This window comes from Cyprinodon variegatus, unplaced genomic scaffold (genome assembly GCF_000732505.1).
Source record: "Cyprinodon variegatus isolate N-32 unplaced genomic scaffold, C_variegatus-1.0 Scaffold77, whole genome shotgun sequence".
Taxonomy (NCBI): domain Eukaryota; kingdom Metazoa; phylum Chordata; class Actinopteri; order Cyprinodontiformes; family Cyprinodontidae; genus Cyprinodon; species Cyprinodon variegatus.
Window position 1 is genome coordinate 472,599 of NW_015150530.1, and position 17,204 is coordinate 489,802.

The window sequence follows — 17,204 nt, forward strand, 5'->3', positions numbered from 1 at the left end:
TTTAAGAATTTATTTTTTTTGTCTTTTATAAAGTGTCGGCTCAGTCCAGCCGTAAGGCCCTGGCATCAGAACTTCAGCGGAGAAACACTGATCAGAACCAAGCAGGGTCAACAATGGCTTTCAATGAGCTTCAATCAATGGCCAGGGAGGAGGGAGAAGGCATGGAGACCACTGAGACGGAGAGATCTTCCCCTAAACTCCCCCCTCTGCCCTCTTTGGAGCAGCTACTCACCTCCCCAGATCCTAAACAAGGTTTGTTACCCTAATGCCCTTCTAGATATCTTGTCATGGTATAATTCCTAATTAAAGCTCATCATATTGGGACCTAATGTAATATAACACATTTTAAGGAAGGAAGGAAAGGTTGGTGGATAAAAAAAAAAAACTTTCATAGAAAAATCTTTCTATATCATTTCTACACACCTAGAGACAAATTCTGGTACCTTCTGTGAAAACAGTGATTCTATCCTGCTACATATAAAAAATAGTGGACTTTAACTAGTCCGTCCTAACACCTCCTTTCTGTACATGTCTGTATAATTATACAGAGCCAGATATACTGCCTGTGTAGTTTCCGATGAAAGTTTTTTATCTTCCCATCAAACACGGACCAGTTTCCATGTCCCTGCTATAGAAAATAAAAACCCTCAGTATTAGGCTACAACAGTAAAACACTGTTGTGTTTTACTGTTCTGGTTAGTTTTTAATCACACACATCCTTTGCAAACAGGCCTAATAGTTTGGTGTTGGTCTCCTCTAATCAAAGGATCTTCTTCCACATGCTTCCTGCATCATATGCCACTAGCACTGAACTGCATTCAGAGCTTCTGGCTTCCCCTAAAAATAGCTTTCTTCTCCTCATTCTTCTAATAAGATGAGATATAAAAACTGTACAAATAAAAGTAATATGAATAGATGAACCACAGATCGTTTTACCATGAGCATATCAGCCATTTAATTTTTTTGCAAGGTTTGCAGTGAAGCCATACTGTTTTAAATAAAGGCTTGAAACGTTTTGATCAACTAGAGCAATAAGCAATCCTGTTAGCAATGTTTAAGCTGGTGGACCTATTTTTATAACCGAATGGCACACATTCACACAGAACCTTTTAAGTTCCTTTTTACATTGGTTCTATCTCTAGAGCCGTTTGTGTGGACGGTGGAGCCGACCAAAGAAGAGCTGATTGAGAAGCTGAGCACTGCCACCCGCAGCATGGAGCACATGAACGGCCTGCTGCATGAAACTGAGGCCACTAACGCCGTCCTCATGGAGCAGATCACTGTATGTATGAATGTCTTTGTTCATAGTAAATATCTGATATTGGGGTGTAAATAATAATAGAGTATCGATTCCGTTTTTTTGTTGGTTTTTTCCTCCGGTCTATTTTTATCTATTTACTCCTGGACCTAACATGACACCTCTGCTACAATGCCGCTAAACCTATTTTATCCTCCTACCTCGCTTCCTTTAGCCGCTACAACCTTTCCGCTTGCACACACACACTCGCATAAACAGCAGGCAAGCCAGACATGGCAGAATCATGAGTATCTAAAATAATCAAATCGTTGGGTCAGGAAATTGATATCAAATCGCCATGATGGGTTTGATTTACACCCCTAATGTGACAGTGTATGCATGGTCATCTTTAACACAAACTAAATATTTATGAGCCAGCATCTTATTTCGAATACTTTATTTACTTTGACAATAAGGAAAACCCCAAAACCACATAAGAGCTGTAGAGTCAATAAAGAGTCTGATGGCTCAGTAATCTCATCTTAAACTGGTCTGTAAGCACCAACAGTGATATCAAACAGCCTGGCGTTGTTTAAAGTCCCTTCTTTGTCCAGAAGAAAGTAGAGCCTGTGTCCCTTGATTCTGAGGGGGATGAAGGAGGTGGACTCCTGTCTGTGGGCGTGGCAGGCTACCTGGCTTAGCGGCACAGTTATGGTCCTGCCTCGGCTCGGTCCCAGAGGGGACTGTGTGCATACAGTCACCATCCTCCCGCCTTGATGCAGAACCACTTTACTGACTGATCGCAAGCAGAACAGAGCTCCGAGCCCGACTATCCCGGCTCCTATGGACAGACATCCCAGTGTAAACCCGAACCTCCAGGCGTTGGAACCCAGGTTCATCTCAAAGCTCCACATCCCGGCCAGCCCCGTGGTGGTGGGCGCCTTGGCTCCGCCTTTCTCTCCCTTCCCGCGGGTGTCTCTGAGCTCGGTAAAGGCGAACTGAGCCAGGTATGTCCAGAACACGAACTGGCCGCCACAGAAGACCGTCAGGAGCCGGAAGAAGCGGGTTCTGTCATGCTCGAACAAGGTGACGTCTCTGGCTGGCTGGGCGGAGGTGCAGTAACCTTGACGGGCTGCCAGTCGGCGGCCAGTTTGGGCGAGAGTCCCTCTGTTCAGTCCGAACAAAGTAAACAATCGTGTGGAAACGCCACTGTAGGAAGTCTCCGACGACTTTGAAGCATCTTGAAATAGTCGAGCTTTCCGTTTGACATTACCGAGTAGAAACTGCCTGGAGTATCGCTCCAGAGAGCCGCACAGTAATCGCTCATATCCCATATCTTACTATAGCAGCTTTTTTATGAAATTTTCATGGAAAACAGCGCAGTCTATATCAACAACTACCGTTTTATTTTGCCTTGCTCCTACATCAGGCAGCTCTCTGCAGGCGCCGCCATACTTGTTGTTTCCTCACCTCTCGCGAGAGTATGACGTGTCATTATGAAAACCTCCAAATGTGAAAGAACTGATTAGCAAAAGAGAAATGCAACAAATCCGCCTTGAAATGGCTCTAAGCGAAATTTTTAATATCGTTTGAAGCTTTTCACATTTTTTAAATTAACATAGAAAAAATGTCATACAAGGAAATATTCAGGCTCTTAATTGTGATACTTCTAAAAAATAGAGGGACTACTTTAAATGTGTAAAGCTGTTTGTTCCTCTGGAGGACTTCAGAGGGCTTTTAAAATTAACTTGTTCTACGAAAGGGCAATGGGTGGACTGATAAAATATGGAAGAGAATGAGTTTCATTTGAATCTGCCATTTTTTTGTACACCGAATTATAAACACTAAAATTTTTTTACACATTGAATTCATTACACTGAATTTATATCTGGTAAAAATTAGCCTGCAAAAAACTCTACAGCCAAATGTGTTGACCTTGTCACTACCCCATCATTATATTATATATTTATCGTAGAAGCATGATCCGTCCTGCACATGTGCAAACAGATGTACATCTATGTGTCCATATATACTGTAATTATGGTACTAAAACTACTTATTTCTATCCTTAACTCACTAAAGAATGCTAAAGCAAATCTTTAAAAAAATGTTTTATGAATTTTGTGAGACAATTTTATGCTTTTTATATTTTTTTCCTTAAACTGCTTCTCTGACGTCATTATCAGACATGCTCAGAGCAGTACGGCAAAATATGGTCAAACCATGTTTATCTGCATTTTAGTTGTTTCTTTCTTTAGATTACGCACTATATAGCATAAGGTTAACACAAAATAAAAAAATAAAACGCAAAAAGACTAGATTTATGGTTAAAACCAAAGCCAAAAAAGTTAGCCACCGGAAGGAGCGTAGGATTGCATTTCCGGTGCAGATCGGGCAGAGAAGAGTGATAAAACAGAAAGGATTTTAAGGCATTTATTTTCTCAGGAAATACATTATTAACTTTTAACACATTATATTTGAATATGTTTACTATTTTTGGGGAGCAAAAACATCATTTAGGTATTTTTAAGAAAATAAAATCGAGGATGACCCGGATGGATATCTGGATGCACATGCACAAATTAGCTGATAGCGCATGCGCAGAACAGATCATGCTTCCGGGACGGATCAGGTAGTGACAGACCTTTTGGTGAACTCAAGCCAAGCAATCTAGACTCAATGCAGTCGAGCAGCTTCTAGCCAATGAAATTAGCTCATTTGGTCACGTGACGCAACAGTTGGGCATAGCTGTGTTCCAGGCTCAATGAAGCGGATGAGTTTCTCTTGTTAAAAAAAAAAAAGTTATTTACAAAACGTCAGGTAGCTAGTAACAAACAGCCATTAGAATTTTTCATCTTCTCGGACTGGGTGACATAATTGAGCCGATCACAGCTAGTGCGGCACCCCTTTCTGCCAATCCTCTTGGTTTGATCCGGAAGAAGTGGCCGGTGGCAAACTTCCTTTTTTTTCTGAACAAATGAGCTAATCGAGCGTAGGTTCCTTTGGCTTGAGTTCACCAAAAGGTCAACAGATTTGCAGCTGAATTGTTTGCAGGCAAATTTTTTGCAGCTGAATTTTCACCAGATAAAAATTCAGAGTGAGGAATTCGATGTGTAAAAAAATTCATTGTACAAAAAAGGCAGATTTCAATTAGACTGTTTTACTTCCATAATAAAACATTTAAGAGAGATTTTAATGTTTAAACAAAAAATAAAAATCTAATTGTTTTCTAGTTCACATCTATCCAGTCTTTTGTGTTGGACATTCCAGTAAAGTCCCAATAAAGCACATTGCATTTTGCATTTGTAGATGACAAAATCTGAAAAAATTCAGGATTTATAAATACTTTTGCAAAGCATTGTATTTTAGCCCCTCTGCTTATCAGTGGCAAAGGTTCTGCTGACTGTATGGAAGTTCCACACAGACGGGTGTATTGACATACCAGGATCATGGAATAAGCTTAAAAACAAGATGGGTACAGTAAGTTAGAAACTAGCACTGTTGTGTCTCTAATCATTTCTGCTTTAATAATTTGTTAAAAATGAATTAAAATAAAGAATATGACCTTATTTGGTCAGCTGAGCCTAATAGAGACACATTTCCTATCCGAAAAAACAACATAACTAACAGGAGACATTAAGATATTTAGCTGTTTGAAACTTAAATGAAAAAGTTAAACATTTATAAAATTCCTGATTGCCTTTAATACTCATGTGAATGTGTTGTTTCTTGTTAATTTACATCCCTCAGCTGTTGAAGAGTGAAGTCAGGCGACTTGAGCGAAACCAGGAGAGGGAGAAGAGTGTGGCCAATCTGGAGTATCTGAAGAACGTCCTGCTGCAGTTCATCTTCCTGCGCTCTGGCAGCGAGAGGCAGGCGCTGCTGCCTGTCATTCACACCATGTTGCAGCTCAGTCCAGAGGAGAAGAGCAAACTGGCTGCTATTGCTCAAGGTACCTAATAGCTAAGCAGTCAGTGTAATATGTCCTGAACCCAAATAAAAAAAGCTGCCTTACACTAGTTATATCACAGCAACCTGTCCACTGCTTAATAACGAGCCACTGGATTATGTAATGCATCTGATGCCTTGTGTCTTCAATATTAACCAGTTATTATTATTTTCTGCAGGTGAGGAGGAGGGAGCCGCTTCCCGGGGCTCAGGGTGGACCTCTTACCTACACAGCTGGTCTGGGATCAGATAGACTTGGTGACCAGCCATCCATAAAAAAAAACAAAAGAAAAAAACAGTGGCAGCCCACTTTAGTAACATTACTGAGCTCTTCTCTACCGAAGAACCTGAAACAATTAAAATGGTTTTAAACTGGGGCATTAAAGCGTCATTGGGATACAACAGGCAGGACCAAAGAATGTATGAAAAATGTTTGGTTTTTCTGTCAGCAAACAGTGAGAAATATTAAATTGATTGAAATTGTCATTGCAGTAGGTAAATATGGTGCATCTTACAGATGTATGCTGCTTTGTTCAACTGCCTGTCTTCTCTGACAAAAGAAAAACAAGTTTGGGACCATTTCAAAGCTTTTTCTGCATGTAATCAAAGCTTTATCCCGCACAATTTAACCGCAACACAGTTAAATATTCTGTTAAAACACATTTTAATTCAGATACAATATGCAGACTTCTATGGTAACTGTACCCCTCACAGTTATTTGGTCTATTTGCTTATTTTACCTTTGAAAAAGTCTCCAGATCCACTGGATTATAGGGATATCTCTGATCCATAACCCTGGAGATTTTCCTCATAAATTAAGATTAAACCCAGAATTGTGATTTTCCTCTTATGAAGGTTGATTTTTATTTAAGTAGGGGTCGTTTCCCACTTCAACAAAATCTCCAGTTCCATCTGTAGAAGTGCAACCCCAGATCATGATGCTGCCACCACCATGTTTTATTCTGGGCCTGACGATCTCACTTGAAATGTCCAGGTATTGGTGAGAGATCTACCTTACTGAATAGGTGATTTTACCCATTTGCTGTACGTTTCTGTTGAATTGTGTTGCATAAAGTTGACGTACATTTGGAAGAAATGTATGAGATTAGCTAACGCAGGTGTCATGTTTATTTTATTGTTTTTTTGTTTGTTTTCTTTTATCTGGGCTTGTGTTCACTTTTTGGAACTGAGGTACCAAATTAACTGTGATAAATTTCCTTTTTATTAATTAATAAGCATAGATGCAGCATCTGTTCAGGTAGTTTCATGCTAGGGTTAAAGAGTTTCATAAGCTTAATGCCTGTTTTAAATTATTCCCTGGTTTCTGAATAAAAAAAAGGCAATGATTATATGTAGCTTAGCATAATGTGACCTACATGTCAAATGAAGGTTTATCTGTGTATAGGTTAGCATGAAACTTGTTACAAATCAGATTTCTATTTGCAGTTTATTTTAAGGACTGTTCTGGAACATGTTGACCTTTGAATGTCTTCCTCCCTTATAGCCTGTGACCTCCATCATCATCTCATGCAGTACAAAAAAAAAAAAGCAACATGTTGGGAAACTGTTTATTTCCACCAGATGTTAGTTTTGTTGTTTGAGAATAAAAAAGCCTTAATTATATATGTTATTGTTAAAATAATCAACATTTAGAATCTTTAAGTTTTTACTTTATGTAGAGCTAAAATGATGAGTTATTAGTGCAGCTCATTTAAATCTGGTAGGTTAATCAGAATGGTGTCATATTCATACTTTTCTCTAACGTATGTTTCATTCTGAACTCAGGTGCAGGTATCTGTGTTGGTATGAACTGAAGTGTTTGGTGGTTTGTAACAGTGCCTGTAGAAACAGGCCCGTCTGTCCTGCTGAGCCGTCACTCTGTAGATGTTATTGTTTTCTCATTGCAAACTGGATTTAAACTTTCCATCAGATTTGGTTCTGAAACATTAACACTCATGTATTTCCTCCGTTTTAATGTTCTAGAAATCAGCTTGTTTTTTCCCCACTCCAGTGGCAGCTCTTTTGGTGTCGGTCTACCACAACTGAATGTAGTTTTATTTAAGCTTTTATATCAATATGAAGGTTCCTATAATCAGAAGCTATGAGAGATTATCATTCTACTCAGAACATCTTATAACATCCTGTCATGTTTATTTGGATTAAAAACTATGATTGTAAACAGATTAAAAGCAAACAGATGTGAGTGATGACAATTCTGTGTTTTCAGTGGTCTTTGTTTATTATAAAGGCTACATTTTAAATTGCAGGAAGTATTCATGCATTACAAATTAATGTCACATCAGAGCTGCTAACCTTTAGGTATTTTACTTGGATTGTATGATTAGTCATGTTTACTGGGTGGATAAATGAAGTGAGAGGAAGGTATTTGGTTTTCATCTTTTCCTAAAGACAAAACAGAAGTCTCAATGCGCTCAAAGTCAGTACTTAGTTGAACAACTTTTTTCCATATCTGGAAATTGAACTATTTCCTCCGGAGACACAGAATAAAAGTCCTACTGTTGAACTTGACTTTTGACTAGTACATTCAGATGCACGTTTTGACAAACAGGACTTCCTCTGACTTTCTTCTTGAACAAGGAATCTTTTCTGTCCACTCAAATGGCGGATTTGTCATTTAGGGACTGCAGCCTTCCTTCTTATCATCAGCTGTGGCTACAATGTAGTTTTTCACCATCAGTGTGTGCGTGAGTGGGCTAATGACAGGAATGTAGTGTAAAGCAAAGGACATTTACTATTTTTGGATAACCTTCCACCAGAGTCACAGATCTCTGCTGCTCCTCCAAAGTTACCATGATCCTCTGAGCTGTTTCTCGCTGACCGCCTGTTTGGTCATCATGTCACTTCAGGCGGACGTTCGGGTGGACGTTCATGGATTGGAAGCTTTCCCATTTGTGCAAAACTTCATATTTGGATGAGTGATTGAAGAGTGATGCATGAGATTTTCAAAGCTTGATTGATTGATTGACTTTATTAATCTCTCAGTGGAGAAATGTACTTGTTACATCAGCTCAAATAGTCAAAAGAGAAGAAGAACCTGCCCAAGGAAGAAAAGGTGCATGGGAATATATACAGTATTCACAGTGCGTCAAAATATTTTTTACATCGGGTTATTGCACATGGTATTTATATAGATGGATATTTATATGTATATTATTGCACTGGGTGTCAAATATAAACGGGTTATTTCACAGGGTATTAAATAGTAATTGCACATTAGACATGATATTGTGATATTGTTTCTAACCTAACTCTTTTTCTAGACTTTTCTTCACTTTAAACCCAAATCTTTCAGCTTTACCGTTCTCCATGATTCTATTTGTCCACTAATGTTCTCTGACAAACCTTTGATGGCTTCACAGAACAGCTGGTTTTCCCTGAAATTAAATTAAACTCTCATTTTATTAGAATAGTTTAAATCTGAAGTCTTGATTGACAAGGATTTTCTGGTGGGCTGATGAAGGTAAAATCTATTTTGTTTTGACTTTTTGCATGAAGTAGAAATCAAATGTATAGAAGCTTGCGAGAAAATATGAAAATAATTAGGGTGGTATCAATTATTTATTAAATAAATGCAATGTATTGAATATTTGAAGCTAAAAATACATAAAAGTTAAGTTGAGGGCTTGATTTAAATCCTTGATTTAGTGTTATGGAGGAGAGTCATCTCTCCTGAAGGAGGGGAAATGTGAGAGAGGCCTGCCTTATAAGGAAATAAATGCCTTCCTGGAAGCGTGACGCAGTAATAGGAGGAAATTATGAATAATAGCCACTGAATATCAATGAGGTTAAACTAAACGAGCTTTTTTAATTCCAGATGTGTGCAGCAGCTGCAGCATCATTATCCCCAAACATCTTTGCTGAGGGAAGTTGGGTTTCAGTATCTTTTTTTTCATCCTGTTTTTTTTTCACACTTGTAGTTTTAAACACAGCCTGACATGGATGCGTCTCTTTGAATTTACATTTAATATAATTTTCAAGGATGTTAAGATGTTTCTGCAAGGCGCACAGCCGCCATGTTGAACTTCTTGTTCAGGAAAAGGGAAAAGTCAGATTTTCCCTGCTTCCCCTGCAGAGCAGGAGGCTGGATGAAGAGCAAAGATGCAGAATCAGCTAAGAAAAACCATGGATGTTTTAACACACATCAGTCCTGCAGATGCGAATTTAACTTCCAGCCTGAAAAACCTGTAAAGTAAAGTCGGGGGAAGCGCTCAGGCTCAGCCAGGATAGATTTAAAGTTAATACAAAAGCACAGAAACTATAAAAACTGCTTCTGGTTTTCAAAATAAAAGATCACCTTTGCATGACATTCAGACTCAATGGAAAACAGCAAACCCTGCTGCAATGGTTGAACTTTAAAATATATATTTTTAGTAAACTGTTCAAATTTACTGAGTACTTCGAACTCGATAAAATCAGATGTTTTGTTTTATTTTCCTTTGCCGATGTTAAACTTTATATATCCTGATTGCAAGGGTGTAACTGTGATGAAAGTTGGTGGGGGCACTCTAAGGGTGGGGGCTGATGGACCTACAGTTAGCCAACCCAAATGCTTTCATTAGGTTTTTGTATTTTCCAAAAATGAGCTTAAACATATATCTATTGAGTGCTTTCCTATTGTTGAGAACACATGAGTACCACAATACACTGATATTGATATTTATAGATAGTTAGACGGATGCCTTTTAGTGCTATATATATATATTGGGCCCAAAAACATGAATGTATTAAAAAATAATGAATAACAGCCGATTCTGATGCAAAAATTGATATATGATATATCATGCATCCCTAAAAGTACAATTTCAATTCCATCCATCCAGAAAAATATGGATATGCTACATTTTAAATATATCATAGCATATTTTTTTTTATTTTTATTTTTTTGTAAATTTGGGGATACATTTTATTGCGTGTTTCATATCCCAGTAAATCTGTTTCACCTTTAAATCTGCAGCTCTCCCTACTTCTCTCTTAGCTCTGTTTAGAAATATTTATGAACCTCTTTACGAAAATAATGATGCCAGAAACAAAATTTCAAGATGTGTAGAAGCTCTGCAGTCTGATTGTATCTGTACAATAATAAAACATGTTAATTTTAACCTGTAAAGTCACGGTCCTCTGAGAAGCCAAGATTCTTTTAACTAATAAAGAAGAACATTAAACTTTGTTTTTTCAAGCTTCTTGCATTATAATACAAACTTGTATAAACTTACAATCTGCTGCCATTTTTTGCTGAAAAAGCTCAAGATGTCTAATAAACAGATTTTTCGGTGGAATCTCTAGTATTTTTAACTACTAACTTTTTTAACTAATTACTGTTAACTTTTTCTCAAGCATCTATCGAAGTAGTTCCTGTTGCTGCTGTGTGTCTCTCCTCCTCCACGTAGTTACTATGTGCACAGTGAAATGTGACCGCAAATCAGATGTCTCAAAGCGGCAGCAGGAGAGAGGAAGGAAAAACAGCTCTGGTACCTTTGGCTAAAGTAAATTAGCATAAAAGGGGAAAAAAGTGGAGATTATTGGTGGGGACATGTCCCCACCAGGCCTTCACAAAGTTACTCCTGTGCCTGAGTGAGTTTTAACACCTTTTTCAGTATATCACATCTTTATAGTTCAGTTAAGAAGAGCCAATAAGTCTTTTTTGGTGTTTTGGTTTATGTCAGGATTTAAGGCCATATTAAACCAAAAATAAAGCCAGTTTTAGTACCAATTCACAGCCCATGTAATCCCAAGCCTCTTTACAGAGTTAATTCAGTCAAAATATACAGATTAGTGAAAATTCTCTTAAAGCCCAGCAGGTTGCATCCAGTCACTGACTTGCAGAATTAACTCTTGGATGAGTGTGCATTATCAGTTGGCAGTAGGCTTAATGGAGTTGTTAACTTTGCAGCAATTCCTCACACTGAGAAATGCATCCAGAAACAGTGGAGAGGAAAAATCCCCTTTAACAAGAACAACACCTGCAGCAGAAAAAGGCTCGGGGTGAACAGCCTTCCACTGCATCTGAGTCTGATCGAACACAGCATCACAAAGGTAATGTAAACACACTTGACTTCCTGAGAGTAAAGAATTACATAAGTCTGGCCTTGAAGTAAAAACTGCATAGACCTTTTTTTGTTGGCATTAGTCCTACACACACTATTTCTCTTTTTTGAAATTTTCTTGGAGATAAAAGTGAAAAAAATCTCTGGAAACCCTCTTTTATTTGGGATTTAAATGACACCCTGGGAGAACATAACACAAATGATTTTGTTATTGGAAATACATTTACTGCAATTAACTACAATTTACTTATCCAGATGAAGTGACAGATTTGCTGCAGATTTTTCAAAGACTCCAGTTTAAAAACAACATTTTATTTGTCTTATCAAATAATACCCTTTTAATTTTGATTGAAATAGTTTCTTTTCATGCAATTAAAAGCCACAGAGGTCAAACCTGACTGGTAACCTTAAATAGGCTAAACAATAATCTTGCCTCAAGTAAAAGAAATCCAAAGTTACCAACCGCTGGAAATGCTCATAAAGCCAGAACAAGGGCTGTTGTGAACAGGAATGTAAACCATTTCGAACAAGAAGATAAAATATGCAGATGTTTTTAACCTGCCCAAAGTGGTCAAATGAGGACCAAGGACAGCAGCTACAGTGCTGCAAATACAACTTTAACTTATTATGCAGACTGTTGAATATAAAAATGAGAATAGTCAAAGTCTAAACTTAATTTAGATTGAGATCCAGCTGTTTACAGAAAGAACACACAACTAGTTTAGGAGGCAACTTCATTGCAAAGTGGATTTCAATAGATTTTTTTCTTTTAATAATATAACTATGTGAAAACTGGATCTTTTAAGATTAAATGCTTAAATTTGGAGTAGTGGTTAGAGCAGCGTGCTTGTGTTCTGAGAAGGTTCTGGTTCGATCCCCACAGACGGCACCCTGGGTCCCTGAGGAAGACCCTCAACCCCACACTGCTCCCTGGGAGCCACACAATGGCAGCCCACTGCCCCCCAAGGGTCAAATGCAGAGGTAAATTTATCCTGTGTGAGATCAATAAAGTTAAATTATTATTAAATTATTCCTGATACTTTTTAATATTTAGATAAGACTTACAGATTCAGGCACACAAGTGATTTTTTTCATGATACATTTTTTCCTGCAGGTTTTTCCTCAAACTGATCCAGCCCGTTTTAATCAAATGCCAAATACTGTGTTCATGCTTTTATGTTAAAAGTCATAGAAAGGAAGTGGAGTCCTCTGCGTTTCAGAGGAGGTGGAGATGGGCGGGGCCCCTCCTGATTTTTCGCCATTCTATTTCTGAGTAGAAAACAGCAGCTCTCTGTAATAGAGCAGTAAATACAAGAGAGGAGCACATCTGGAAAACACATCTGGTCCGAGAGAGCCAGGAGAAGCGATGTTAGGACTCACAGAGATGACAAACGGGTAAGTGAGATGTTTATTCTGTTATTTTCTGAACTATTTAGATCTAAAAGTTATGAAGTTTACTTTTTTTTTTTTTAATCTTACGCTGGAGGGAAATAAATAGTTTTCAATTTGCCTGGTTAATTAAATCATCACCGAACGACTCTGGATGTCTTTCCTCGCAAAAAAGACCAAAAAAATAATATTTATTCGCGCAACAGAAAAATATTTAATAACAAACCCTTAAATCCTTTTAATTAATTCATCTTTAATCTGAACTTGACACTGGCGCCATCTACTGTTGTATCAAGGAAAGTTTTTTTTTACGCTGGAGGGAAATACATTGTTTTCCATTTGTTCGGTAAATTTTACCATCAAAGACCGACTCTGGATGTGTATCCATTAAAATAACGAATCTATATGTGCATTAGAATTTTTTTTTTTTATAACAAACCCTAAAAAGATTTATATTAATGAATTCAATAGTGTTAATCTGAACTTGACTTTGGCGCCATCTACTGTTGTATTGAGGGAACAACCACTGTTTGCAACAGGAGTGAGATGTTAAATACACACACATATATATTTATATATTCCTTTATGAAATTAATTAATTATAGCAGATAAAGCATTGCTGAGAACAGCGATGAAAGTTTGATTTTTATTCTTTTTTATATCTGTTCTGTTTTTATCCCCGATGAAGGTTGAAATTGAGGTTTAACTTAAAGAATCTAAAAAAATAAATAAAAAAGAGGAGTGAAAGACACCAAGATTATAAAAACCAAAAAATTAGGAAAATCTAATAGTGATTGATGTTAAATATTTTAGCAGCAAAATTATCAGATCAGATATAATGTGATATGTGTGAACTCTAACCTACTGAGTTTTATCTTCTGGCCCCTGGCTCAGCATCAAATCTGATGCTTTCATTTCTAAATACTGGTTTAAACTGAAGTTAATTTGGGTTTTTTTTTTACTTATACTTGAAAAACTAAACAAGTCTCTAAGGAAAAACTCCATAGTTTGCAGTTAGTTAATCACCTTTGATATTTAGGCTTTCTGCATTTGTTTAAAGACACAGAGACCCTTAAAACGTGCACTTTATATAATTGTTTGTTTTTGTCTTAACATGTTAATCAAAACTTAAAGTCTCCTTCTTATAAATGTAGCTGTGTTTTTGTATGCTACTGATATTGAATTAGCTTAGCTCTTTAGCATCTCCCTGTAAAGAAAGAGTGGTGATGAGCTGAAGTATCCTAGTTACAGTCTTTGACCTGGTTGTTTTACATATAGTGTTTCTCTGAAGCATTTTCTCTAAAGAAAAACTCAAATTATAATAAAGAAATGGTTTTAAATATTCTATTTTAAGCTGCAGTTCTAGACCACAAACATAAAAGTTAACCTTTTCCCTCTTTTTTAAGAAAATCAGATCCTCCTCCCTGCTAAGGAATGTCCTCTAAAAGTAACTGGACAGCAGTCAGTGTTTTCCAAACCACTTCCTGACGGTCGGTCTCTTGGGACGGCCACAAAAAAAAAGCGTTTTCCTTTTAGTTAGTGCTGATTAGTGAGTGCTTTCATTCACCTACAAATTGTAGGAAGGAGAGCCTGTATAAGCCCAAAGATGGCCGCATTCTGTCTCCTTGGATTACATTTTAATCAGATCCTGCACCGTGTTGAAACAACCACAGCTTAAACGGACGTCTCTGCCTCCAGCACAGACTTGTCCTTGTTTGGAAGTTAGGAGATGAGGGATTTCCCTGTGAGCCCTGACTGAATGCATAAAGCCTTAACCCAGACATGGTGCAGCTGATTCACACGCTGAATGTTTTCTTTTATCACCTAGGACCAAAAAAAATCATTTAATGATTAAAATTTTACTATAAAATTTATGTCCCTGTTTTTAATTGATTCAAGTTTATATATTTTCCCCATTCTAATTACCTTAGTGTTCTAATGTTGCAAAAAAAGAAAAATGAAAACCATTGTAGGACCTCTGGAAACCACACAGAAGCTTTGCTCGAGAAAACTTGGAGAGATTATATTGCAGCAACTTCAGGAAACAAAAACAAAAAAGCTGCTGAGAGGCTGAGGTCGGACCGTTCCCTGTCTGACGCGCTCGTTCAAAAAAGGAATCCGCTGAAATCAATACGGTGCTTCATTATCAAAGGTATAAACAATGCATCCAAAATATAAGTTGTCAAACGTTGATTACAACAATTTGCTTTGTGGCCTACAAAAAAAATCCAACAGCCCACTCAACCTCTCTCTGCCAGTGACACACAGGTCACTGTGTGACTCCTCCCAAATCTAATCGATCCATTCCCCTACAAACAAACAACCAAACCAACAAATAAAAACAAAACCATAACAGCTATAAACTCAGACAAACAAACATCAAAGCATCTTTATATTTATGGCTCCCACTGATTAAATCTGGCTCCTTAAAAGCAAAGATTGAATAGATTATACACACAGATTGGATCATTGATTGCAGCATTACTGTCTACGGTTCATTCAGATGCCGCTCTCTCAGTTGACTGGGTTTTAGTGTAGAAAATCTAACCAACTGAAAATGAAGTCTACTTTATAGATTATCCAGGCTGTTTTTGTATAGATTTTCAGCAAGGATGCGGTGGGGTATGGAGCACATCAGCCTGTGGCTCTGCCCAGGTGTAATCAAAGCCCTTTTTGCTTTGATAGCAGCTGTCAGCTCATTGTCCACATTGTTAGCGCTGGTTTCTCTCCTCTCCTTAAGAAACCTCCATAGAATCCTATGAGGGTTCTGGCTCAGAGACCACATGGTCATTGCAGCAGGTCTTGGATCCTCTGGTTGTCTGGGAAGGAGCTGAGTCCTTCTGGTAGAGCAAACCTGAGGGGTGTTTTCATTCTTTGCTTGATGGCTCCACTGATTTGGGACTCAGTGGACCAAAACTAAATCACAGAATGCTTTCCACTAAATGGAAAATTAAATGGATCTAAAGGGACTTTGGTTCCTCTCTCCACTTTTCCTTCAGAGTCTTGTTTATTGATGTCTAAACAAAATATAAAAAAATGGTTAATTAGCAGCACATATCCAGATATTTTTCACCTAACCAAGGTACGCTGCTGGGGAAGCTCTCTGGTTCAGGTGTGGTCAGTAGTCAAGTTGTAAAAAAAAAAGAAGAGGGATGGAGGATTTTTAAATTTTTTGATATTTTTTTTTTGGAGGCATACATAGCCTAATTAATATAGTCTATTAACCTAGCATTATGCATGGTATAGTTGTTACATGTCAGACCTTACATGACCTTAACCAAGTCACCTTACAGTATAACTGCAGTCAGTCCCTGGACTGGCATTTAATCAGCTTCATAGTCATGGTAGGACACTTCTCTCATTTTACTTTAGATAATCTTTAAGTAATTAATCTTTATTTAGTACTTTAGTATTAATATTTGGAACAAAACCTCACAAAACATTGTAAATTAATATCTGAATCCTTTGAAGTCATTTTTTTTAAATCAAATTCAATTAATTAAATTGAAACAGCTGAAATAATTTTTAAAATCTGGGAAAAAAAACTGCTTACAAATTCAAATACATTAGAATTAGCCTGAAAATGAAATAAGCCTGTATAAAATATAATAATTTTACTCACCTTTCAAATGTTTATTTAGAGTATTTATTTTATAAAATAAACTGTTTATCAGTAAATCAGTATTGCTTCTATTGGCTAATTTAAAGTAAGCTAGGCTACATGCTGGCAATGAATGAGTTAAAACTACTCCAACAGGTCCGGCGAACCATATTTACCACTGATCGGACAACAGGCATTCTGCAAGTCAAAGGAGGGACCTTGCAGTCAGATGTCAACATTCAATTCATTTATGACCATTGGCCGGACATTAGCATCACATTTCTGTATCTCTATAATGGGTCTGTATTATGAGTTGTCTTCTCAATTCAGAGGGCCCCATGCCTGTCTTTGCCCAGAGCCCCAAATTTCCTAAATCCGCCCCTGCTTTCATTCCCTCCTCTGGGTTTCATCTGTTGTGCAAAGAATTACCTCCCCTGTCGCAGGAGCGCACATCGCCCTAAACTCACGGCTATTGATGAGAAAACTGATTGAAATATGAATGAAAAGGGAAATTTTAAACATATTCTTAATGTTTTTCGTATTTTTTATACATGGATGCCTTAAAATTAATAGTTTTGGAGTACAGATAAATTCAAATTAATAGAGTTTTACTACTGCTCGTAAAAATAGCCTGCCAAATGTTCAAAAGGGAACTATTATTGCCATTAATGTTGATATGTAAAAGAAATTTCCACATTCAGTGACAAAATGTTACAGGGGATGGTATGGAGGGGTGGTCATTTAAGAAGGGGGATTCCATCCCCCCTCATCCCCCCTAAACTTTGGTACTGGGTGTGGTTCTTATCAGAGTGATTGCTATGATTAGGGCTGGGCAATTAATTGGATTTACAATATAAAGCATTTTAGCAAAATGCTATTTTTTCAAATCACAGAGGAACTCAGTTTTAGTCCGTTTTAGCAGGAGTAAGATGAATTAGGTTAGTCAATTTCTATGTCCAGCCTT

General features: G+C 37.4%; 3 protein-coding genes across 3 annotated transcripts in view; 2 read left to right on the top strand and 1 right to left on the bottom strand.

The window, feature by feature from the left end:
* Window positions 1–5,815, top strand: part of gcc2 (GRIP and coiled-coil domain containing 2) — a 28,680-nt gene extending 22,865 nt beyond the window's left edge. Inside the window, exons 21-24 of the mRNA XM_015372901.1 lie at window positions 34–252; window positions 1,143–1,282; window positions 4,988–5,189; window positions 5,365–5,815. Coding sequence (XP_015228387.1) covers window positions 34–252; window positions 1,143–1,282; window positions 4,988–5,189; window positions 5,365–5,438 — 635 coding nt within the window. The 3' untranslated portion in view covers window positions 5,439–5,815. The remainder of the gene's footprint in view (window positions 1–33; window positions 253–1,142; window positions 1,283–4,987; window positions 5,190–5,364) is intronic.
* Window positions 1,663–2,718, bottom strand: tmem223 (transmembrane protein 223). The gene has a single exon (XM_015372904.1). The coding sequence runs from the start codon at window positions 2,569–2,571 to the stop codon at window positions 1,780–1,782; it is 792 nt and encodes a 263-aa protein (XP_015228390.1). The 5' UTR covers window positions 2,572–2,718; the 3' UTR covers window positions 1,663–1,779.
* A 6,668-nt stretch (window positions 5,816–12,483) lies between the features above and the next one.
* Window positions 12,484–17,204, top strand: part of LOC107083575 (LIM and senescent cell antigen-like-containing domain protein 1) — a 52,098-nt gene continuing 47,377 nt past the window's right edge. Inside the window, exon 1 of the mRNA XM_015372916.1 lies at window positions 12,484–12,645. Coding sequence (XP_015228402.1) covers window positions 12,617–12,645 — 29 coding nt within the window. The 5' untranslated portion in view covers window positions 12,484–12,616. The remainder of the gene's footprint in view (window positions 12,646–17,204) is intronic.